The following is a 24,077-nucleotide window of genomic DNA, read 5'->3' as shown; positions in this document are numbered from 1 at the left end:
AATGACAGGTGTTTCAGTTTCATTGTCCAACCCCTGTAAGTGTGTGACTTCTGTCCCAATACATAAGACCTTAAAATTGAAAAAGGGGAACATATAATTGTTCAACATGAATGAAAGTTTTCCCTTAAACTCTGTGTAATTTCTTTTATTTGTGTAGGAATAAACATTTTCTGGATAATATCCCTTAAATATATTCCAGTAATCTGGAGTTTTGATGATTTGTCTTTTATGAATCTCTGAAGAAAAAAAACAGGTGTAATGCTGATTTTTAGAAGTAGAGCTGTGAGAAAAAGAAGAAACTAGGACCAAGAGACAGGAATGAGATGGAGCAGAGGTGTTTACCTTCAGTCCTTTGGCTCGATTAATGGCTCGGAGAGGCCTGAGCACTCGGAGAACTCGGAGAATCTTTACCACGGAGATCGCACTAGAACTGAAAGCAGCAAAGCAAAGGATTTAAATAAATATCCAGCCTACAAAAATACAAGAAAAAGCAGATAACACTTGGTAAGATGCAGTTGAATCACAAAACCTAAGCAAATTAAATGTTTTATTTTTTCTCTGTATATCTGCCACAGTTTCGATGGTTTAGAGGATAAGCTGAAGCAGCTGAGATTGTCACTCAGGTATCTACTCACTGCAAGAAGAAAGACGTGAGCGACACACTGACAACAAGCAGGTCAAGGAGGTTAAAGGCGTTTCTGCAGAAGGAGCCGGTGTGAAGAAAAGCTCCATAAACCGTCATCTAGACGAGAAAGAAGGAGCATAGACACAAGGTTAGCTCATGCTTTTTTAGGCTCTGGTTTGTTCAGTTTAATTCTGTCAGCTGTTACCTTCAGGATGATCTCCACCGTGAAAACTGAAGTGAAGACATAATCGGCGTATCCGAGCACCTGAGGATGACAGAAGTTAAACTCAGATTTCAGTCTCTGCTGTGGAGAACGGATTAGAAGACAAGGAACATGACGTTAATGTGACAGCCTGTCTAAGGGAGCCTTACGATGTTCCTGAATGAGTGGGATTTGATGGGATCCTCGGCAGCAAGTGAGATGCTGCTAAGGATGATGAAGATGAGGATGAAGTTGGTGAAGTAGGGGTGGTGAATGAGGTTGTGGCAGGCAACTCGTAAACTGAGGAATGAAGTGAATGAGAAGGTCACACACACTACATTGGTATTAGGCTTGTGTTAAATATGAATACTTTTCAGATACCAGTTTTTCTTTCCAAGAATGAAGAAGGAGCTTCCGTCGGGTATTGGCACGATCTTCTCTTTGGGGCCAGAGAACTCTGGCTTTAATGGTGCAACACCTACAATAAAGAGGAAACAAGGTGGACAGCATTAAAATGTCTCAATCAGATTATGTTTTTCCTGTGAAGCGGAACATCTGTAAGACTCACCCTCCAGACCCTCAATGGCTCTCAGCTCCTCGTTTTCCTGCCAGTCATCCTCCTCATTCTAAAGCCAAACAAAAGGTCACCAGTTTTATTTGACTGTAAATACAGTATAAAACATGTTGCATTGCAGCAGTCTTATCACACAAATTAAGAAAAATCCAAGTTTAAATCCAATTTAGGAAATAATTTCTACATTTTTGATTAGATCCGGGTGTCTAGGAGTTTTAATTTAGTATTCTGCAGCATATGTTGTGACACAAAGGTTCATTTCTCTTAGCTCCTCCTCAGACTGTGAGCTTTGACAAACAAGGCTGGACGAGGATCCAACTTTATCGCACCACCACGCACAGTGAGGATGACAGCGGGGAGCTAAAACATCTCCAAAGCTCTCTGCTAAGCCAACTCTCTCCAAACAAACATCAAGCTGTGTGATATTTTCTGGGAAAATAACCCAGTGTCACTGCTGCTGCTACTGATGCCCGATTCTTGTATTCTTTAGTCCAGGTATGAGCTCATCTACAGCAGTTTTCTTTCCTTTGCTCCCCCCACCACATGTCAGATTGTTATGGAAACATGTAGCAAAAAAAGATTTTTTTTTTAACCTCGCTATCACAAATGTAAATGTGTGGAAAATGGAAAAGGAAAATTTGGAAAAGGACTTCATGCCGACTGTGGAGTATGGTGGAGGATCTACAATAGTGTGGGCTTGTTTCTTTTCCAAAGGCCCTGTGAACTCTGTTAGAGAGCAGGGCATCATGGACACGACCAAACCAACACAGGAATATGTCGCCTAACACAAAGTCAGCCTTGGCCATCTCTATGTTCACACCAAAATCTTATAAGCTGTGGGGTGAGCTAAGGAGAAGAAAGCATAAGAGAAGACCCAGGAGTTATAACAATATGGAAAGATTGTGCAAAAAGGAACAGTCATAGATCCCTCTCTCTGTTCGCTTATTGCGCAATGTTATAGGCATAGAAAATTAAGGCTCAATGCTGTCCTATTAGAAGGGGGGGAAATATGAAAAAATACAGGGGTGCCAATAATTGGAACAGAATTTCCTGGTCATTGTTATGATTCTGGCACGTCTGCTCTACCCTGTCTCCCTGGCTGCAATCAGCAGATTAGATGCACCTGGTGGCTGCTGCAGTGTAGTGCAATCTGTGGAATGCCAAGCACCTGTGTCTTCCCTGATATATACTGACTCTGACAAGCAGACGGTGCCAGATTTTTGAAAACCATCGTGTGAGTAGATATCCAGCGTTCCTTCCTGTCTGATCATTGTTCTTGACCTTGCCTTGCCTTTTGGATTTATGCCTCTGCCTGCTCCCTGTCGGACTATTTGGATTTTGGTTGTCGACCTTGTTTCCTGCATCTGGTTTATGCCTCTGCTTGCCCCTTGCCTGACGCCTCTTGTTCCGATCGTTGACCCTGTTTCTGTCCTTGGATTATTGAGCCAGCCTAGCCCTCGGATTATTCAGCCTGGAGTCACTTCTTACCTGTGCTGTGGAGATCACCGCCTGCCGCCCACTGAGGTTTCCCCTCTGGGTTTCAAGTTCCACTCAAGACAAAAGCAGGTTAGTGGCTTTTCTGATCCCTGCAAAATCTGAAGAGACTACAAGTCACTAATCTCTCTTTCTGCCTCAGTGATTCCTGGAAGCTGTGAGGAGTGTTACCTGTGTGACGTTTTCCTGTGGCTGAATAAACCTTTTAAACTTTCAGTACTGTGTCTGGCTGAATCTTGGGTCCACCTTTTTCTGATTCATAGCAGAAAAATCTGGCCAAAAATGGACCCATTGCCAGCACAACAGTGGCGTACCCACGTTGATGAGACCCGTTCCTGGTTGGGTTCCGGCATGGAGAAAATAATTTCCACATTACGTTCTGGCAATCTTGTCTTCGAGCCGCCATTGTCACAAAGAAACCACGCCCAAGTAACATGGACAACAGCAGAGGTAAGGGAGCCACGCCTATCTCCGCCTGAGATGTTCAGGGGAGACTCAGACTAATGTCGAGCTTTTCTAACTCAGTGTGAAATTCATTTTGAGCTTCAGTTGTCATTCTTTTCCAATGAACGTTCCAAGGTGGCGTTTGATATATCTCTGCTGGCAGGAAAGGCAAAACAGTGGGGAACTGCTGAATGGCATAACAGGTCTGCATCTTGTGATCTTTATGAAACTTTTTCCAAGGAACTCCTTTGAGTTTTTGACCCGGTCATTCCAAGTCGTGAGGCCGCAAGAGGATTATTGTCCCTCAAACAGGGTGATCAACCTGTCTCAACCTATATAATTGACTTTCATTTGTTGGCTGCAGAGAGCCATTGGAATGAGGCAGCACAAATGGATGCATTCATGAAAGGATTAAACAAAGACATCAAGGATGAGCTAGCGACCCGTGACTATCCTTCTTCCCTGAAACAACTCGAGGATTTGGCTGCTCGCATTGATATTCGGCTGGCAGAGAGAAGCAAGGAGAAGCGCCATGAGAAGGGTCGCTCATCATTAACTCAGGTTTCTGCACACCGGTATGAGAGAAGGAGTCGGTCACCTCTCACTGAGGAAAATGATAATTGTGAGCCCATGCAATTGGGCAGAACCAAGATTACCCCTGAGGAGAAAGATCGTCGGAGAAGATTCAAGCTCTGTTTTTATTGTGGAGAGAAGGGACATTTAGCATTGGGGTGTCCACTAAAAGGACAGGCTCAGCAGAGGAAGGGAGGTCTCTACTGAGCCGATGTCAACTATCTGCCTCCTCCTTCTTGCCCATTTTCAAACCCCTTCTTTGTATCTCCAGGGGGCCGTGTTTATTGATTCAGGAGCAGATACTGAATTCATAGACGAAACATTCGCCAATAAGAATGGCATAAAACTTATTCCGTCAGCTAACACAAGAAACGTGCTAGCTTTGGATGGTCACAGCATGAACAATTCACACCTCAGGACGGAGGAGATTACCTTAAAAGTTGGAGGTAATCATCAAGAAAAAGTAATTTTCATAATCATTAATTCACCTGAACTTCCTGTAGTCCTAGGGGCCTCCTGGTTGCAGAAACACAACCCTCACATCGACTGGAGGGAAAAAAAAAAGTTTTGGGTTGGTCTGAGTCATGTTCCGCTGACTGTCTTTTGTCGGAGGTCAGTGTGGAGAATGAGGTTGAGGAGACCTATCCGGATTTATCCAAGGTACCGCAAGAATACCATGATTTAAAGGAGGTTTTTAATAAAATCAAGGCCACAGCTCTGCCACCCCATGGACCTTATGATTGTGCTATTGATTTGCTTCCTGGCACATCACCCCCTAAAGGCAGAACCTATTCATTGTCTGGTCCAGAGCACAGGGCCATGAAGAATTATGTTGATGAGGCATTAAAGGCAGGGCACATTCAACCTTCGTCCTCTCCTGCAGTTGCTGGTTTCTTTTTTATTGGGAAGAAGGATGGTTCGTTGAGACCATGCATTGATTATAGAGGCCTTAATGAGATAACAGTTAAAAATAGATATCCCTTACCACTCATGAACACAGCTTTTGATCAGATCCAGGGAACCAAGATATTTTCTAAGCTGGATCTAATGAATGCATATCATCTGGTTCGAATCAGAGAAGGAGATGAGTGGAAAACGGCTTTCAACACGCCTACGGGCCATTATGAATACAAGGTCATGCCATTTGGACTTACTAACGCTCCTGCAGTTTTTCAGTCATTGGTCAATGACGTTCCAAGAGACATGGTGGGTCAATTCGTATTTGTTTATCTTGATGACATACTGATTTATTCTCAAGATCTGGAAACCCACAGAAAACATGTCAGAGCTGTTCTCCTGCGTCTTCTCCAAAACCAGTTGTTCGTCAAGGCAGAAAAATGTGAGTTCCACATAACTACCACTTCCTTTTTGGGCTTCATCATTTCCCCAGATCAAGTGCTTGTCGACCCCTCCAAAGTTAAGGCCGTATTGGAATGGCCTGTTCCAACTGATCGCAAGCAGCTTCAAAGATTTTTGGGCTTCGCAAACTTCTATAGGAGGTTTATTAGAAATTACAGCCTGGTTGCTACTCCCCTAAATGCTCTTACCTCTTCCAAGGTGAAATTTGTGTGGAATAAGGATGCAGAGAAGGCCTTCAATAAGTTGAAGGAGCTCTTCACGTCAGCTCCAGTGTTACAGTCTCCTGACCCAGAGAGACAGTTTATTGTGGAGGTGGATGCCTCAAACACTGGGGTCGGAGCCGTATTAAGCCAAAGAGGTGAGGATGATCGTGTTCACCCATGTGCCTTCTTTTCAAGGACTCTGTCACAGGCTGAGCGGAATTACGACGTGGGAGACAGAGAGTTATTGGCTGTCAAGTTGGCGTTGACAGAGTGGAGACATTGGCTGGAGGGGACTAAGGAGCCGTTTATGGTGTGGACTAACCATAAGAACTTGGAGTACCTGAAATCAGCAAAACGGCTAAACCCCTGACAGGCTAGGTGGGATTTGTTGTTTGGTCGTTTTAATTTCTCCCTTACAGGGCAGGGAGTAAAAATGGCAAATCTGACGCCCTATCCCAGATTCAAGAGCCTAAAGAATCTCAGTCTGCGGGTGAAGAGGAGTTTATCCTTCCTGAAACCGTCAGGTTGTCTGTGTGCTGAGTGGAGGTGGAAAGGGAGGTCCAGGAAGCCATTAGAGATCTGCCTATCCCACCATCATGTCCACCTGACCGCTGTTTTGTCCCTGAACGCCTTGTGCCTAAGGTATTGGAGTCTTGTCATTGCTCCCGTTTAGTTTGTCATCCAGGAATCAGCAGAACCATTCAGACAGTTCGAACTCAGTTTTGGTGGCCATCGCTGGTCAAGGATGTCAAAGACTTTGTTGCTGAATGTTGTCGAGCTAAGCCTTCTCGTCGCCCCCTTGCGGGGTTGTTGCACCCTTTGCCAATTCCCCCTCACCCATGGTCACATATTGCGATGGATTTTGTGACAGGTCTACCGGTTTCTAATGGTCACTCTGTACTACTAACCATAATTGACAGATTTTCAAAGATGGTTCATCTGGTGCCGTTGGAGAAGCTTCCATCTGCTAAGGATATGGGTGAGATATTGACCCGAGAAGTTTTCAGGCTCCATGGAATCCCAAATGACATTGTTTCCGATAGAGGACCCCAATTTGTGTCACGTTTCTGGAAGGAGTTTTGTTCTTTGTTGGGAATTTCTGTTAGTCTTTCCTCAGGGTTTCATCCTCAGTCTGATGGCCAAACCGAGAGAGCCAACCAAAAAGCTGAAACCAAACTTCGTATCTTATGTGAGTCTGACCCAAGCAAGTGGTCACAAAATTTGCCCTGGGTTGAATACGCCATGAACTCTATGCAATCAAGTGCCACTGGTTTGTCCCCTTTTCATGTTGTGTTTGGTTTCCAGCCACCCATGTTTTCAGTTCAGGAGAGAGAAGCTAATGTTCCGTCCGCCCAAGCGGCTGCCCTAAGGTACCAAAGAATATGGAGATAGGCCAGGAGATGGATGATCAGAATGTCACTGGTTCAGTCAAGAACGGCCAGCCGGAGACGAATCCCTGCCCCTAAGTACCAGGTGGGGCAGAAAGTTTGGCTCTCCACCAAGTACCTCCCATTAAGGGTAGAATCCCGGAAATCGGCACCCCGATTTGTTGGACCTTTCCCAATCTCCAAGATCATCAACCCTGTTGCTGTACGACTGAGATTACCCAACTCCATGAGGATTCACCCCACGTTCCAAGTTTCTCAGGTCAAGCCCTTCGTGGAGCCCCGACTTGGACCCACCTCCTACCCGGGTCATTGATGGTGGTCCAGTGTTCTCGGTCTGGCGCATTCTCAGGTCCAGGCGAAGAGGACGTGGAATGCAATACCTGGTTGACTGGGAGGGCTATGGGCCCGAGGAACGGACTTGGATTCCTACGAGGTTCATCAATGATAAGGACCTAATTCATGAGTTTCATCGTCTCCATCCTGATCAGCCTCGTGGTCCGTCAGGAGCCGGACCTTAGAGGGGGGGTACTGTTATGATTCTGGCACGTCTGCTCTACCCTGTCTCCCTGGCTACAATCAGCAGATTAGATGCACCTGGTGGCTGCTGCAGTGTAGTGCAATCTGTGGAATGCCAAGCACCTGTGTCTTCCCTGATATATACTGACTCTGACAAGCAGACGGTGCCAGATTTTTGAAAGCCATTGTGTGAGTAGATATCCAGCGTTCCTTCCTGTCTGATCATTGTTCTTGACCTTGCCTTGCCTTTTGGATTTATACCTCTGCCTGCTCCCTGTCAGACTATTTGGATTTTGGTTGTCGACCTTGTTTCCTGCATCTGGTTTATGCCTCTGCTTGCCCCTTGCCTGACGCCTCTTGTTCCGATCGTTGACCCTGTTTCTGTCCTTGGATTATTGAGCCAGCCTAGCCCTCGGATTATTCAGCCTGGAGTCACTTCTTACCTGTGCTGTGGAGATCACCGCCTGCCGCCCACTGAGGTTTCCCCTCTGGGTTTCAAGTACCACTCAAGACAAAAGCAGGTTAGTGGCTTTTCTGATCCCTGCAAAATCTGGAGAGACTACAAGTCACTAATCCCTCTTTCTGCCTCAGTGATTCCTGGAAGCTGTGAGGAGTGTTACCTGTGTGACGTTTTCCTGTGGCTGAATAAACCTTTTAAACTTTCAGTACTGTGTCTGGCTGAATCTTGGGTCCACCTTTTTCTGATTCATAGCAGTCATGACTTTCTTCCTCCACTGAATTAAAGTGCTTAGAATAAGAGATGGTATCACTGCAAAAAAGTTTGTTTGGTTCAAAGCCTTTTACACATCTTTACCCAGGGAGCCAACAATTGTTGAGGGTGCAGCAGAAGGGAAACGAATCAAACAAAGACTTAAACATGCTCTACCCCTGCATCTTCGTCCTCCTTCTCCTCGTCCTCATCCCACTCCTCTTCTTCTTCCTTTTTTTCCCTGAATAAAAAGGGGAACACCACAGTTTGGCTCGGATGAAACCTTTGTAATGTGATCAAAGCACAACCACAGGAAAACAAAAAGGTCATAGAAGTGTCTGAGATTGATGATTACTACAACTTACTCTACTGTTTTCTTTTCACCACCTCCTGCCAAGTTATCCACAGCAATAGCCAAGAAGACATTGAGCAGGATGTCTGATCCCAGTGTCAAGGAGTAGGATTTGTTTCTTTGTGGGACAACATTACATTTACACAGAGCTGGGATTCTAATTTGCTTTAGTGAAAAAGGATACAGTTACCACAGACGAAGAGGATGACGAAGTAAATGCAAACCACCATGTTAGGGAAGATTGGCCCTCCATATGCCATGATGCCATCGTACATCACGGCGTTCCAGTCCTCTCCGGTGAGAATCTGCAATGGATTGGCACGCAGAGGAATCCCAGGACCCAGTTAGTCAAAGGGAAGAACTTGTACTATAGAGTATTACTAGAGAGATGCATATCACCTGGAAACATGTTAACAGAGCCTGAGGGAAGGAGTCAAATGTGCTTCTCTTCATCTGAGTCTCATCAAAGTTGAACTTCCCTCCAAACAACTGCATCCCCAGCAAGGCGAAGATGATGAGGAAGAGGAAGAGCAGCAGTAGGAGGGAGCAGATAGCTTTCATGGAGTTGAGCAGTGAGGTGACCAGATCGGAGAGGGCAGCCCAGTGCCTGAAGATGGAGAAAAGGGATGGATACACATGATGAACCTGAGTTTGATCTGAATATGTATACCTTTCTGTTGCTCTGGTACTGCTCACCGGGTCATCTTGAAAATCCTGAGCAGTCGGATGCAGCGCAGCACAGCGATGCCAATAGGTGGGATGACATCCATCTCTACAAGCAGCGTCTCGAGAATGCCGCCACACACCACGAAGCAGTCGAAGCGGTTGAACAGGGCCATGAAGTAGATCTGAAGACCAAAGGCATACATCTTCATCAACATCTCCAAGGTGAAGAGCAGCAGCAGGATCTTATTGGCTCGCTCTAAGGGAAAAGAGAAAATGCATGATTAAATCTTTCTAATACGTGTTTCGAATAGTGGACCATAAAATCCTGGCAGAAGTAATTCTGGGTTGTTCTTTTTATTACCCTGCATTTCTGTGAGCCATGTGGGCTGACCGTAATGCTCCGAGGCGCTGGCCACCGTGTTGAGAAACACCAGCAGCAGCACCAACCAGTAGAAGTTTGCGGTCTTCGCTGCAACGCGGCAGTTTTTTCTCATTGTATGGTTCAGCTGGCACAACTGGTCACTAAAGACAAATACAGCCTCACATTAGTGTAAAAAGTTCACAATGAAATTCAGACAATCAAGTGGTGTTTAATTTACAGAAAATATCTACTTTCAAATTTAGTGTTTGAATAAATGTAACCCCTCTTTTTATGCACTTCCTGCACTAGACATAAATGAACCTTTAACAGCTTCTAGGTAAACTAAAACAAGTCGGCTGCAGAGTAACAGAGATAAATGTGGGATAGAGCTTCATCTTTAAATTCTTGACAGGAATTGCGACACTGAGCTCTCTCAATGTTTCAGACTCATAGAAAGGAGCATCTTGTTTTACTGAAAGACAAGAACAACTATAGATGTTCCTTACTTGCGAAGATAACTTTGAGTTTTCAAAATGATTCCTCCAGGGAACATTTGTGATTTTTTTCAAGCTGCTGTGACACTATTTCTTATGATGCCATGTATACAAGTCCTGTCACATTTGGTCCCTTACAGAAGTAGTCTACTCAGCTGTATTTCTACAAAATACAACCCATTTGGCCAAAGTGCTTTACACACCTTAAAAAGCTGAAAAACAAATAAAAACAATAAAAGCAAAATCTCAATAAAAACAAGTAAAATAGAGAGCAAATTCATAAAAACAAACCGCAACAAAAACCACAAATGCCAACATCATAAACCTGGTTAAAAGAGAAGAATTGTGTTTTTAAAAAAAGATTTAGATGCAGAAAGCGAGTCAGCCTGTCTGATATGTACAGGAAATTCATTTAATAGTTTTGGTGGTCACCTCTCTGCACTCTCTTTGTCTTCGGACCAACTAATAAGAACTGTGCTCCCTACTTGTGGTGAATTGCATCCAAGTCTTCTTGTGACTTTCCACTTATGCCACTTTTTCCCAGTCCCACTTTGTGGAGTTCATAACTAATAACTGTCCTGATGACAGATTCTCCCAGCTGAGCTGTGGATCTCTGCAGCTCCTTCAGAGTTACCATTGGCCTCCTGGCAGCTTCTCTAATTAGTTCACTTCTTACCCAGCCTCTCAGTTTAGGTGGATGGTCATATCTTATTAGGGTTGCAGCTATGCCATAGGCTTTTCCTTTCCAAACAACAAATAAACCAGAGCTCCGGGAGATGGTCAGAGCTTGGTATTTTTTTAATAATCCAACTTCTCCACAGATTTCTCCCTGGCTTGTCTGATGTGTTCGTGGCTCTTTGTAATGCTGTTTGTTCACTAATGAGAGGTTGTCACAGAACAGGTAAATTTATACAGAGATTTAATGACTTTTTGCTGCAGCTGTCATGTTTTTTTTTCTGTACTATATGATCACCAGAAAGATCAATGCTCTGTCTATAAGTACCCTGAAATCATAAAATAATTATTAGTTGGATTAATGAGTAACAACAGCCCAGTTCCCCAGCAGAGGTAAGTCTAGGTGAGTTAGTCTTCATCAGTGCAGACATAGCACCTGCACAGTCTTGCATGAAAACAAGTATCGGCTCATTGCCTCAACATTTCTGTAGCATGATTGTAAATTTCTTATCAGTGGAACGTTTGTGTAGTGTACATGTAGTTTCTGAGTTTCTGCTACAGATATTGTTATGGAAACACCAAAAACATCCAAGGCCAGCACTCAGCTGGTGACAAATTAAGTCTGTCAACGTATCAGATGCAGTGAGAGACAATGCAGAAACGTTATGTAGACTTTTTATCTACTCACACTATATAAACAAAAGCTAGATAAGCAATGGTGTTTTAGGGGTATCAGTCTTTCCTTCTAAGGAGAAGTAAGGCAGGAACATTCAATTTTCCACTCACTCCATTTTAATAGCATCCCTTAAAAATCCCTCTTGCACCAGAGGCTGTTCAATGCCCTTTTGATTTGGGAAGCTCTGCTAAATGATGAATATAGGTTCCATCCAACTTTTTAGATGTAACTGAACCTATTATGATTCGACAATAAAAACATTGTAATTATACAAGCAAAAAAATTTAAAGTATTTTGGTAGCTGTGCAGAGATGATATGAACAGAAAAAAAAACATTTGCTAGGCTCCGCATTTAAAATAAACTACGATGACAAAATGAACAATGAAATGTTTCACTTTGTATCTGATCCTAAAATAGACATTGGCTCAAACACACCAATGCATTTTTATACCTGATTTTATTTTTAAATAATCTAATAACTGCTAATGCAAAGAATCCATTATTAAGACAAAAGCTCAGTCCCCCAATGGGCCAACCACCTGCAGGGGGAACCACGAGGGACTGGTGCAAAGAGGATTGAGCGGTAGACGAAGGTGGAGACCTCGGCAGCCCGATCCCCGGATGCTTAGGTGGGCTCTAGGGATGTGGAATGTCACCTCGCTGGGGTGGATGGAGCCTAAGGTTGTGTGGGAGGCCGAGAGATATCAACTAGAAATAGTCTGGCTTGCCTCCACGCACAGCGTGGGCTCTGGAACCCGTCTCCTCGAGAGGGGCTGGACTCTCTTCTACTCTGGAGTGGCCCATGGGGAAAGGCGGCGGGCTGGGGTGGGTTTGCTTGTTGCCCCCCAGCTCAGCCGTCTCGTGTTGGGGTTTACCCCAGTGGATGAGAGGGTCGCATCACTCCGCCTTCGGGTTGGGGACAGGTCTCTGACTGTCGTTTCGGCCTATGGGCCGAGCGGTAGGGCGGAGTACCCGGCCTTCTTGGCATCCCTGTCGGGGGTGCTGGATAGTGCCCCTCCTGGGGACTCCATTATTCTGCTGGGGGACTTCAACGCCTACGTGGGAAACGACAGTGACACCTGGAGGGGCGTGATCAGGGGGAATCTCCTCCCCAATCTGAATCTGAGTGGTGTTTCATTATTAGACTTCTGTGCTAGTCACGGATTGTCCATAATGAACACCATGTTCAAACATAAGGGTGTTCATCAGTGCACATGGCACCTGGACACCCTAGACGGGAAGTTGATGATCGACTTTGTTGTCGTGTCGTCAGACCTGGAAGAGGAGAAAGCCAGACAGACTTGGCAGGCCCAAGCGCATAGTAAGGAGTCTGCTGGGAACATCTGGCAGAGCCCTCAGCCAGGAATGGATTCAACTCCCACCTCCGGGAGAGCTTTGACCAGATTCCGGGAGATGCTGGAGACATAGAGTCGGAGTGGACCATGTTCTCCGCATCTATTGTCGATGCTGCTGCCCGTAGCTGCGGCCGTAAGATCTGCAGTGCCTGTCGTGGCCACAATCCCCGAACCCGGTGGTGGACACCGGCAGTAAGGGACGCTGTCAAGCTGAAGAAGGAGTCCTCTCGGCTGTGGTTGGCTTGTGGGACTCCCGAGGCGGCTGACGGGTACCGTGTGGCCAAGTGTGCCACAGCCCGGGCTGTGGCAGAGGCAAAACCTCGGGCCTGGGAGGAGTTCGGTGAGGCCATAGAGAAGGACCACCGGTTGGCCTCGAAGCGATTCTGACAAACCGTCCGGCACCTCAGGAGGGGGAAGCAGTGCTACGCTAACACTGTTTACAGTGGGGGTGGGAGGCTGCTGACCACGACTGGGGACATTATCGGGTGGTAGAAGGAGTACTTCGAGGATCTCCTCAATCCCGCCATCACACATTTCCTTGTGGAAGCAGAGGCTGGGGACTCGGGGTTAAACTCTTTCATCACTCGGGCTGAAGTCACCGAGGTGGTTAAAAAGCTCAGTGGTGGCAGGGCTTTGGGGTGGATGAGATCTGCCCTGAGTACCTCAAATCTCTGGATGTTGTGGGGCTGTCATCCAACTACAGGGAGATCACACTCCTCAGCCTCCCTGGTAAGGTCTGGTTTGGGGACCAGAGTATTTCGTCTCTTCTTTTTGCAGATGACGTGGTCCTCGTGGCCCCCACCAGCCAAGACCTACAGCTTCCTTTGGGGCGGATCGCAGCTGAGTGTGATGAAGATCAGCTTCTCCAAGTCCGAGGCCATGGTTCTCGACGGGAAAACCTTAGAGATAGTGTGAGGAGCTCGGCCATCCGGGAGGGGCTCAGAGTAGAGTCACTGCTTCTCCACATCAAGAGAAGCCAGTTGAGGTGTCTTGGGCATCTATACCGGATGCCTCCTTGACGCCTTCTAGGTGTTCCAGGCACATCCCACTGGGTGGAGGCCCAGGACACGCTGGAGGGACTATGTCTCACGGCTGGCCTGGGAACGCCTTGGGCTCTGCCCAGAGGAGCTGGAGGAGGTGTCTGGGGAGAGGGACGTCTGGGTGTCTCTAATGAGTCTGCTGCCCCCGCGACCCGGTCCCGGATAAAGCGGAAGACAACAAGTACGAGTATGAGGTCAGTCAAAATTAGTACTCCTCCCAGGTTTCACAAAGAACCATATTGAGTAAAAATATCCCACCAGAAGCTATTGGCCATCATCCTCGCCCTTAAAAGAAACAGAAAAGAGAAGCATTTTAGCATATTAAAAAATCCTGTCTTGCATGCTGCTGATTAATTAATGAACTTTGTCTCTCCTCTGTTGACTTACATGAGAGAAGCACAGAAACCATGATCATCGTCGAGGTATGCGATGTCATCATCAGAGTCCGACTCTGTTAAACACAAAACATTGTCTGCAAACTGTAGCCACAAAAACTAATTAAGCAGAAATGAAACTCGTAGTTTTTGTACCTCCTCCATCCTCGCTGTGTTTGTACCAACCAAACTTTTTCATCATCTTTTTCTTTGCAATTGCAGCACCTTCAGAAATGCAAAAAGATCATTTTTAATAGGAGGCTACAATTCTATAAGGTGCAACTGTGTATTTTTAAAACTAACGTTTGTTTCCTTCTTCATCCACATCCTCGGCTTCTATAAGCCAGTCCATGTAGCCAATCATGTCCTCCTCCATCTGCTTGCTCTCCTGAGCTTTCTGCAGCTCTCCACGTGCGACGGCCTTCTCTCTTTCTTTAGAGAACTCTCTGTAAAGGCAAACCCTCCAAACTTTACAAAAACATGCTGCAAGAGCCTTATCGATGTTTAGTGGTGAATGATTTAGAAGAAATTGGAATTCTGCAAGGCAGATTACTACTTACCCGCTCAATACACCCAAAACGAGGTTGATGATGAAAAATGATCCGAAGATGACTAAAGAAACAAAGTAAACCCATGGAATATCATGTCCAATGGCGTCGTTCATCTGTGTGAAAATACATTTATACAACACATTCAAATCTTGCAGGCACCCCTCGTAAAGATGCGTAAAAGTCAAAATAAAGTCATTTTGTATCGCATCAACATAATCTCACATGGAAAATTTTGAAAGTATTTTCAATACATTCATTCAGAATTATTGTTATTATTATTATTATTCATAACAAAATCATTGATGCCACACCTATTAGCATTACAATTAAATCCCCAGCCACTCCACAGGTTTTCTAAAGGACTTAGGGCTGAGGTGGATTTTGTAGCTGGTGAACCTTTGCTGTGTTTAAGATCATTATCCTGCTGAAAGAAACAAGGGCAACCCATTTTTAGGCAAAATTGTCTAATATTTTGAGAAGTTTATGAAGCCATGCCTTCTAGCGTGGTTTCCAGAGCCCACAGTATTACAGATCCTCTTCTTACGTAGCAAGACACGTGAGCTGCTTATCTGCATATTCATCCCTTGTTTCGAGTAAACCTACCTGTAGTGTTTCTTACAAAAAAACTCAGTCTTTGTCTCATCTGACCAAATAACAAAGTTCCAGGTAGAGCCACAGCAGCATTTCAAAACTGAAATGTTTTCATTATTGCTGTTGGCTGTAGATATGGAGAATTTTAGCTATCTACACCCGAGTCCAGTCCTCGGGAGCTACTTTTAGATGCATCCTTGTTCCAACACACCAGAATCAATTAAAAGTTTTGTTACCAGGGCTCTGTGGAGCTGAATGACTGAATGCTGATGAATGAATTCAGCCATTTGATTCAGTTGTGTCCGAGAAGGGATGCATCTAAAAGTTCCTGGATAGCAGTTCTCGAGGACTCGACATGTACAGGCCGGATCTACACACATTACTTGAATAAAATGTTCTCTTGTGGCAAGGAGAAATGGGCCTCTGCACCACATTGTATTCATATCCCAGTAAAAAGAGAAGCCATGGATAACTAACGAACAATTCCTCAAAACATTGATAATCTAAAAAGGTTGAGAATAAATTAAAGAAAATCTTTAGTTATACTTAATTTATATGAATTGTTAGGTTTACCAATAAGTGTGGCGGATTAATAATTGTGTTCAAAATAAAGGTGAGATAATGCTACTGCAATAAAAGGTGAATTTATTTTAAGGCCTTTTACACATCTGTATCTTAGTGGTTACAAAGATTGTGGGAAGTATTAACTGGACTATTGACAGAATGCAGTGTGGGAACTGTGGAGAAAATGTGTGTGTACCCAGTAGAGCACATCTGTCCAACCCTCCATAGTGATGCACTGGAAAACTGTGAGCATGGCAAAGAAAATGTTGTCAAAGTTCGTGATGCCACCATTTGGTCCCTCCCACTTTCCCTTGCATTCAGTCCCATTGGTGACACATAAGCGGCCGACCCCTGCAAAAGCACACGGTGACGGATCGTCCTCCACCATGAGACCTGTGGCAGGAACACAGCAGGAGAACCACAGGCATTGAAGCAGCACATCAGGGAAGTATGGGAAATGTGGGAAAATCCAGCCAGCGGACAGACCTGTGCTGGTGTCAAAGCACGTCTTGTGCATCCTGCCAAGGAAAAGCTCCAAACCAATGATGGCGTAGATTATGATGACAAACATGACAAGCATGCCGATGTGGAGCAGTGGGACCATGGCCTTCATGATGGAGTTCAACACAATCTGTAAACCTGATAGGACAAACAACATTGAAGTAAATGACGGACAGAAACAAAGGCCAACTGAAAAAAATGTATTAAATGTAAAAAAATATATATACTCGGCACGCCAGATACAAGCCGAAGAGGTCGCAGCACCCTGAAGGCTCTGAGAGCTTTCACATCCAGACCTCCAGGTTTTCCTGCAGCATGGTGGGCCTCTCCGGGCTTATGATCCGTCATGCCCTCCGCCATCACACTGAACAACCTACTCAGAGGAGAACATCACCGTTGCTCTATAGGTTTTATTTAAGTCTGACAAAAGTAAATTGGGACTTTTGAGGCCATTAGATACCCGACGATGACAATAACGAAATCCAGCAGGTTCCAGCCGCTGCGTATGTAGGCGCTGGGGTGCATGACTAAACCATAGGCAAGAATCTTGGTGAAGGTCTCAATGGTGAAGATGACGAGGAAGACATATTCAACTCTTTCCTAAAATCAAAGCAAAGATCACCACTTTGGTGTTAATGGCACTCCTGGTAAAGTGTAAAAAATCTTAAAATATATAGATTTTTATTGGACGAGTATAATCTTTCACAAGAAAATTTTGAATTTTAGTTTTCATACTTTTTTTCAGTGGTGAAAAAAAATTGTCCCTGCTGGTAAAACAACCTTTTTTAACAATACAAGAGTACTTTCTTCTGTCAAGGATAACAGGTCATCCAGAGTCCTATGTCCTCTCAGATGCTTCCTTCATTTCAGCTCTCCCTACTGATTTCCTTTGAGACTTAGTTCTGGGAATTTAGATGAACATGGAAGGTTGATCCTGTGTACATTTCTGAACTGACCTGCCCATATATCTTGCACAGCTGTCAATTTGTTGCAGAAGCCACCATATTTGCATTTAAATGTACTGGTAGTGCAAAGATAGAGCAGCGTTCCCTGGACCTTTGAAAGAGAAACAGGCCCACAGTATCACAGAACCATTACTGCACTTAACAGTGTGCATGAGGTGCTTTTTCACATACTAACGCTTTGTTTGCTTGTTGCAAAAGACTTAGGCTTAGTCTTATTTTACAAAACAAAACAGCTCCATTTAAAATCCACCAGTGTTCATCAAACTCCACACATGTACATTTGTTATGGTAGGACAGAAAAGCCTTTATAATTACTTGTTTTTCACACAACCTCTTGGTATGTAGTTCATGTCTAAAGGTTTTTTGAAGTCTTGATGATCCATGACACCAAACGTCTCTGCTGTAAGATAAACATGCCTTTGTTTGTCATAGTTCAAGTTGTTTTAAACGTTTCACTTATTGCTCCTACTGTAGGTGTGGGCAAGTAAATAGCTGCTCTTGTTTCATGACTTGTGGAGATCAACACAGGAAGAACATGCTGTCTTGTCTTTCCCATTTTGAAGTGCAACTAACAGAAATGTCTGTGTCTCTCTAACATGTCATACTTTTTTACCACACAGAAACAGAAAGTGATGAAGTATACATGTTCAACTTGACCAACTTAAAAAGTAAAACAGCTCACAAAAACGTCAAGGCAAAATTTAAATTTGGGGTGCTGATAAATGTGTCCCAATTTCTTATTGTGGCTTCTTTTTGAATAATTATATAAAAGTAATTCAATTATTGTGAAGCTTTTTACACTATTTACCAGAGTGGAATTTACTGCTTTTTAAAAGCATTTTTAGAGAGATCATGTTTAGTCACTATTCATTACAAATTGACAGATAATTGTTTTACGTGGTGCTAAATTGGCAATCCGTCTGATCATTAAGAATGGAGCTGGAATAGTTTTCTAACCTGCTAACATACCCCCTAAAACACACTGTCTCCACATCACTTTGCTGTGTACTTTCAGGTTAATCCTGCTAATTAATGCTACTTGGACCTCACCTTACCTCAGGCTGATACTGTTATCCTGCAGTGGTGTATTTTAACACAATATAACTAGTTTAATGCTTGAAAAGCATTCAGTGCTTACAAAAAAAGATCAGTAAGAGATAATAAATCCCTGCAACAGATCTTATAGAGTCAGCTTAACTCATCTGTGAAATCCAATAAAGGGATCTACAAACATTCATCCTGCTGCTGGTATGTACATGTGCATGTCTGCATACGTGTGCATATGTGTGCATGCTTGTGTGTGGATGGAGGTGTACTATGCTTTAAAAACACTAAAACTGGAATTCAAGCTTTTATTTTGTATATTTTATGCAATGTGCATGCCATAAAAGGATTGCTCCAACAATATTTTATCAACAATTTTGGCCTCTGTGCATAATGTAAACATTTTAATCAACTTTTAAGTCAGGCTGATTGATTTATTTCTACAAACAGATTTCATTTCACCCACCAGGTCATTTTGTGATAAAACTGATCAGATGAGAGTAATAATGAGAGACTTGGAGAGGGGGAGAAGGAGAGGCAGATGGTTGGTGTTTAAGTAAGTCATGATCTCTGACAAGCTCGCCCAGTGGAGGTCACAGCACAACTTTTTTGCTTCACACACCACTACCTCCAGCAGCATTTGAAAACTCACTTCCTGGTTTAGGCAACATACCTGCCCACTGTTCTTCACAAGAAAATTCAAGTGCTCATTTTGTCTGTTTCACAAACTATAAAAAAAAAATATATGATTTTATACATTTCTATAACATATTAAGCTTGCTGTATGTGTAAAATTGTCTTCTTCTAAAGCACTTTGTCAAATATCGGATATAAAGTCTATTCTTTGTACTTTTATTGGTTTTACTTTTATACAATTCTAAGGGTACATCTAACTTTTCAATTAGTTTGCTTTATTTTCCTTCAATTGAAACTATTATCAGCTAAATCAGAAGAAACTCATCAGGTTGTCAATGCTGGATGAAAACTGGGTCATTATATTCTGTGAAAATGACATAATGTGTGTCATTTTAAGTCTTTCCTGTCTTTAGAGACCAATAAAACATTTATATAACTTAATTTCATTATGTCTGAGCCAATATGTTTCTGAAGTATTTGAAGACACTCCTAAATAAAATCCAATTCAACCATTTGCCTTCAGAAAGAAATAACTCATTTGTAAATACACTCAAACAATGAGCAGCCTAATCTCTGTATAAATCCAGCTGTTCTGTGAAGGCATCAGAGGTTTATTGGAGAACATTAGTGAAAACACACATTAAGACCAAGGAACACAGCAGACAGGTCCGGGGGTACGTTGTGGAGACGTTTAAAGCAGGATTAGGTTATAAAGCAATATAAAGCACTGTTCAATCCATTATCTTAAAATGGAAAGAGTGTGTCACAACTAAAATTCATGATCATCCACCTAAACTGACAGGATGGACAAGATGATGATTAGAGATGAAGCCAAGAGGCCCATGGTAACCCTGAAGGAGCTCAGGTGGAAGAATATTGATAAGACAGCTATTAGGTCTTCACTCCACAAATCTGGCCTTTGTGGAAGAGTCGTCAGAAGACAGCTTTTGTGTAAAGAAAATCATAATATGTCCCATTTGCAGTTTGCAACAAGACATGAAGAGACACAGCAAACGTGGAAAAAGGTGCTCTGGTCAGATGAGATCAAAACTGAACTTTCTGGCCAACATGTAAAACGCTGTGTGGAGGTGAACTAACTCTACACATCCCCTCCATACACCACGTTCTGCCATGAAACATGGCGGTGGCAGCATGATGCTGTGGACATTCTGCTCTTCACCTAACAGCAGGACAACTACCCCAAACATACAACTAGACTTACAACAGAATGGTGCCAATCAAAGCAAATTCATGCGACACCTGTTTGAGGTTTTCTCCTTAGGTCTCTGTCTTTTGCCCCTGAGTAGAACATACAGATACCCCAAATCAGACATCTCTGTTTACCATTTACTTGAAGTGACCTGATTTGTTCTCTTCTTATCTATGGGTCCTACAGCTTATAGGTAATAAAAACCTAAAATGCAATGTTTCAGAAAATTTTAATACTACATAAGACCAGTTTGTTTAAAAATAAGCATTTTACTATATAAATGTTATGTAACTGCAATATTATGGCCAACCACATTATTAAGACTGTTGACTTGACAGATGCCCAAAGATAGTCACAGGTAACTGCTAAAGAAGCTGTTTGTTCAGAGAGTGCTGTAACCAAACATTATCATAGAAGGTTGAGTGGAAGGAAAAAGTATGGCAAGAAAAGGTGCTCCAGCAACAGAGATAACTGCAGCATTGGAAGGGTTATCAAGCAAAATCCATTCAAGAATTTGGTGGAATTTCTCAAGGAGGTGACTGAGGCTGGCGTCGGCACCCAAAGAGCCAGTACGAACATAAAAATCCTACACATGGGTTACAAATGTCACATTCTTCATGTCAAGCTACTCATGAACCAGAGATAATGTCAGAAGCATCTTACCTGGGATGAGGAGAAAAAGAACTGGACTGTTGCTTAGCGGTGCAAAGTGTTTTTTTCAGATAAAAGTAAAGTTTGCATTTCATTTGGAAATTAAAGTTCCAGAGTCTGGAGAAAGAGTGGAGAGGCACATCTACCAGGACATTTTAAAGCACTTCATGCTTCCTTCTGCTGACAAGCTTTATGGAGATGCTGACTTCATTTTCCAGCAGGACTTGACACTTGCCCACACTGTCAAAGGTACCAAAAGCTGGTTTAATGACCATGTTGTTACTGCACCAGCTTGGCCAGCAAACTGGCCTGACCTGAACCCCATAGATAATCTATTGAGTATTATCAAGAGAAAGATGAGGGACACCTGACCCAACAAGGCAGATGAGCTGAAAGCTGCTATTAAAGCAACCTGGGCTTTTATTACATCTCAGCAGAACCACAGACTGATCGCCTCTATGCCACACCACATTGAGACAGTAAATCATGCAAAAGGAGCCCCAACCAAGTATTGAATATAAATTATTTTGAAAACTATATATCATTTCATTCACTTCACAACTTTATGCTATTCTATCACAAAAAATCCCAATAAAATACACTGAAGTTTGTAGTGACAAAATGCGAGGTTGGAGGGATGTAACATACTTTTGCAAGAGACTGACCCAAGAAACGTGTTTCTACTTAAAAAATGAGATACTTACAAGCTGGTGGTTGGTACGGTTGGAATCATCATCCGGATATGGCTTTGTGACCCCCATGGCCACACAGTTGGCAAAAATAGCTAGAAGAATGAAGATATCAAAAGGCCTGGAAAATGTGGTTAAGAATTTAACAAGTATGTACAGATTAAATCTACAACCCAAGATCTCAACATATTCTATGCTTCACATTTTTGCAACAAATATAGAATTACTTATGCAACGTTACACAAGCAACTGAAAAAAAGGATATTTCCACTCCACCAGGGCCAGTGCCGCCATGCGGATGGGGTTGCTTAAAGTGAGGCAGCAGAGGGCTCGGGGGGCCCTGAGGGCAGACTTGTTGGCCTGCATCGCCTTTTTGGCCCCCCCTCCCCGTTTTCTGGCTGAGCCAGTTGAACCGAGGGTGTCTGATTTGCCCACATCGTCCACTGGTAGGGCATCTGTCAATAAATCAATAAAATAAGATAAAAATGAAAGAAAAGAATGAAACAATATAAAATTAGATTTTCAATCTAGGAAAAATATTTACAATATCAATTACAAATTACACAGTGCTTTCTGTGCTAGTAATGGACATGTACTCTGTACTCAAAGTAATTTTGTTCTGTCGACCACAAGCTGCTATTCAGCAGATTCATATTGGTTTGAGTGATGAGGCTTTTGGCTGGGTTCAAACATCACCTTTCAGAGAGAAACTTATGCACACTCATGAAACTTGGTTGTTACAGATTTTTTTTTTTTTTTTTCCCTGTAACAGATTTGTTTTTCAGTAAAATTGTAGATGGCATAAGCCACATTAAAGGCAGCAAAGTTGATAAATGGTTTAAGGTTTTTTATCTAGTGTGTAGACTTTTTATATCCACTCTATCAGAGAAAACACTGGTCTTTCCATTCCCAGGGAGGGAGCATCATTCCACAAATTTGTGTGTTTTTAGCTGTATGAATGTTAGCATCAAAATAGGCCCTGTCTTAAATTATCAGTCAGGAAAAAAACTTTTTGAATGTTCTTGATTGTGATTTCAATATTTTTATCCAGACAATACTGCCGTTACGATTCTGTGTATCTCTGTTCTGAATGATTTGTAACAAATTAATTGCGCATAACCTATCACTGTGTAATTTATAGTCTAGTTTCTTGACATTTGTTCAAGTTAGCCTCCCTTTAGAGTACTTTGCCCAAACATTGTAGAACTATACTGTTATTTTGGACTACAGTGTTGGAAAAAGCTTCAGAGTGCACTAAAGCTTAATGCTGTTGTTTCTCTGAGAGAGTTTATAGCTCCTTCAAAGACTTTTTAAAATAAGGGTTAAAGACAAAGAAATAGACATGTACGTTTGGATAATTAGCTCTGGGTAATACCAGGTACGGTGACGTTTTGGGGTTAAATTGCAGAAGTTTTTCTACTGGGGAGTTGCTTCAAGTGTAAAACTTTAATGGACTCAGTGGCCATGTAAAGTAAGATACCATCCTGGACATCAGATCCTTCTTATACGACTTATATATGTGATCTAACACCAATAAGAAAGGATTTGCTGGCAAGAAAGAAATATTGTGTCCTGTAGGTCTCACATGATTAGACCAGATGTGACCTACTTCTTTATAGGGAGCAGTATATCACCTAGCGTAGCACTATCCCCAAGTAGGCTCATAAACACCTGTTAGGAAAGGCCTTGAGATAGTGTCACCTAGGGCACCGTAAAGTTCTCAGCTATAACCAGCCTCAGAGATGCAGCAGGAAATAATTGGATGACAAAAGAAACATCCTGTGCTGTAAGAACTGTAATTTTCAACCTAGTGCATGACACAACTAGGATAAAGTGAGCACAATGCCAGATATACACATATTTTACTGTGTGTATTACCTTTCTTTGCTCCGTCCATATCCGCAGGTCCAAAGAACGCAGTCACCTAAAGTAACACACCATCAACTCTTTAGGATTTCTGTGATGCGCAAAGGATCACAGATATAAATCCTGACCCCAAACGGGGTCTCCTTAGTTTGTTGTTAAATTAGGAAAACCTTCAAGAGGTTAGAAAAAAACCTGCGCCCACTCATTTTATATGCGCATGCGGTTCTGTGCTGTCCCTGCTTGCAGCCCCGAAAATAAAAATAAAAATCAAATTAAATCCACTGCATGGCAACAAAATCGTTTTATCGACGCTGGCACATAACGGTGAGAGTTGCAGGAAGAAAGGAGCGCCCATGTGCAGCCGGTGGTCAGAGCGTTGGGATTAAAGAGGCTGAGCCGGTTAAAAGGATGACAGAGGAAATCTTTCAGGGCGCAGGTGGAGGGGGACAAACAATGCAGCTTTCTGGAATTCAGCTGCAAAATCACACTTATAAAAGAAGCGGATACTGTCAAGATAAAGAAGACCGATGCAACTTGCATAAAACTGTTATCAGGACCTGGGGCAGAAGTAGAAACTCTGTGCAGTACAGAAGGAGCGGCAGCAGGGGGCGCATCTTCTCAGTCTATCGCAAAACTACAAAAGTACAATGGATATAAATACCTTTTGAAACCAATGCAAAAACAACTTGCATTTGATTTTTAAGTGAATTTGGCTCCACATTACAAGA

General features: G+C 43.1%; 1 protein-coding gene across 1 annotated transcript in view; it reads right to left on the bottom strand.

Moving 5' to 3' along the window:
- The window catches only part of cacna1fa (calcium channel, voltage-dependent, L type, alpha 1F subunit a), a 48,650-nt gene extending 24,997 nt beyond the window's left edge, over positions 1-23,653 (bottom strand). The window contains 24 exon segments of the mRNA XM_047364169.1: positions 343-430; positions 636-782; positions 784-890; positions 998-1,127; positions 1,209-1,305; positions 1,396-1,453; positions 8,265-8,328; positions 8,453-8,525; positions 8,624-8,744; positions 8,839-9,046; positions 9,136-9,361; positions 9,467-9,627; positions 13,966-13,992; positions 14,095-14,158; positions 14,238-14,306; positions 14,385-14,527; positions 14,642-14,745; positions 15,984-16,180; positions 16,274-16,426; positions 16,516-16,661; positions 16,749-16,888; positions 21,499-21,604; positions 21,734-21,938; positions 23,362-23,653. Of these exon segments, the coding sequence (XP_047220125.1) occupies positions 343-430; positions 636-782; positions 784-890; positions 998-1,127; positions 1,209-1,305; positions 1,396-1,453; positions 8,265-8,328; positions 8,453-8,525; positions 8,624-8,744; positions 8,839-9,046; positions 9,136-9,361; positions 9,467-9,627; positions 13,966-13,992; positions 14,095-14,158; positions 14,238-14,306; positions 14,385-14,527; positions 14,642-14,745; positions 15,984-16,180; positions 16,274-16,426; positions 16,516-16,661; positions 16,749-16,888; positions 21,499-21,604; positions 21,734-21,938; positions 23,362-23,380 (2,853 nt within the window). The 5' untranslated portion in view covers positions 23,381-23,653.
- Positions 23,654-24,077: the final 424 nt, after the last annotated feature.

Source organism: Girardinichthys multiradiatus, chromosome 1, assembly GCF_021462225.1.
Source record: "Girardinichthys multiradiatus isolate DD_20200921_A chromosome 1, DD_fGirMul_XY1, whole genome shotgun sequence".
NCBI lineage: Eukaryota > Metazoa > Chordata > Actinopteri > Cyprinodontiformes > Goodeidae > Girardinichthys > Girardinichthys multiradiatus.
The sequence above is the reverse complement of the archived record's forward strand: the minus strand, read 5'-3'. Positions and strand labels throughout refer to the sequence as shown.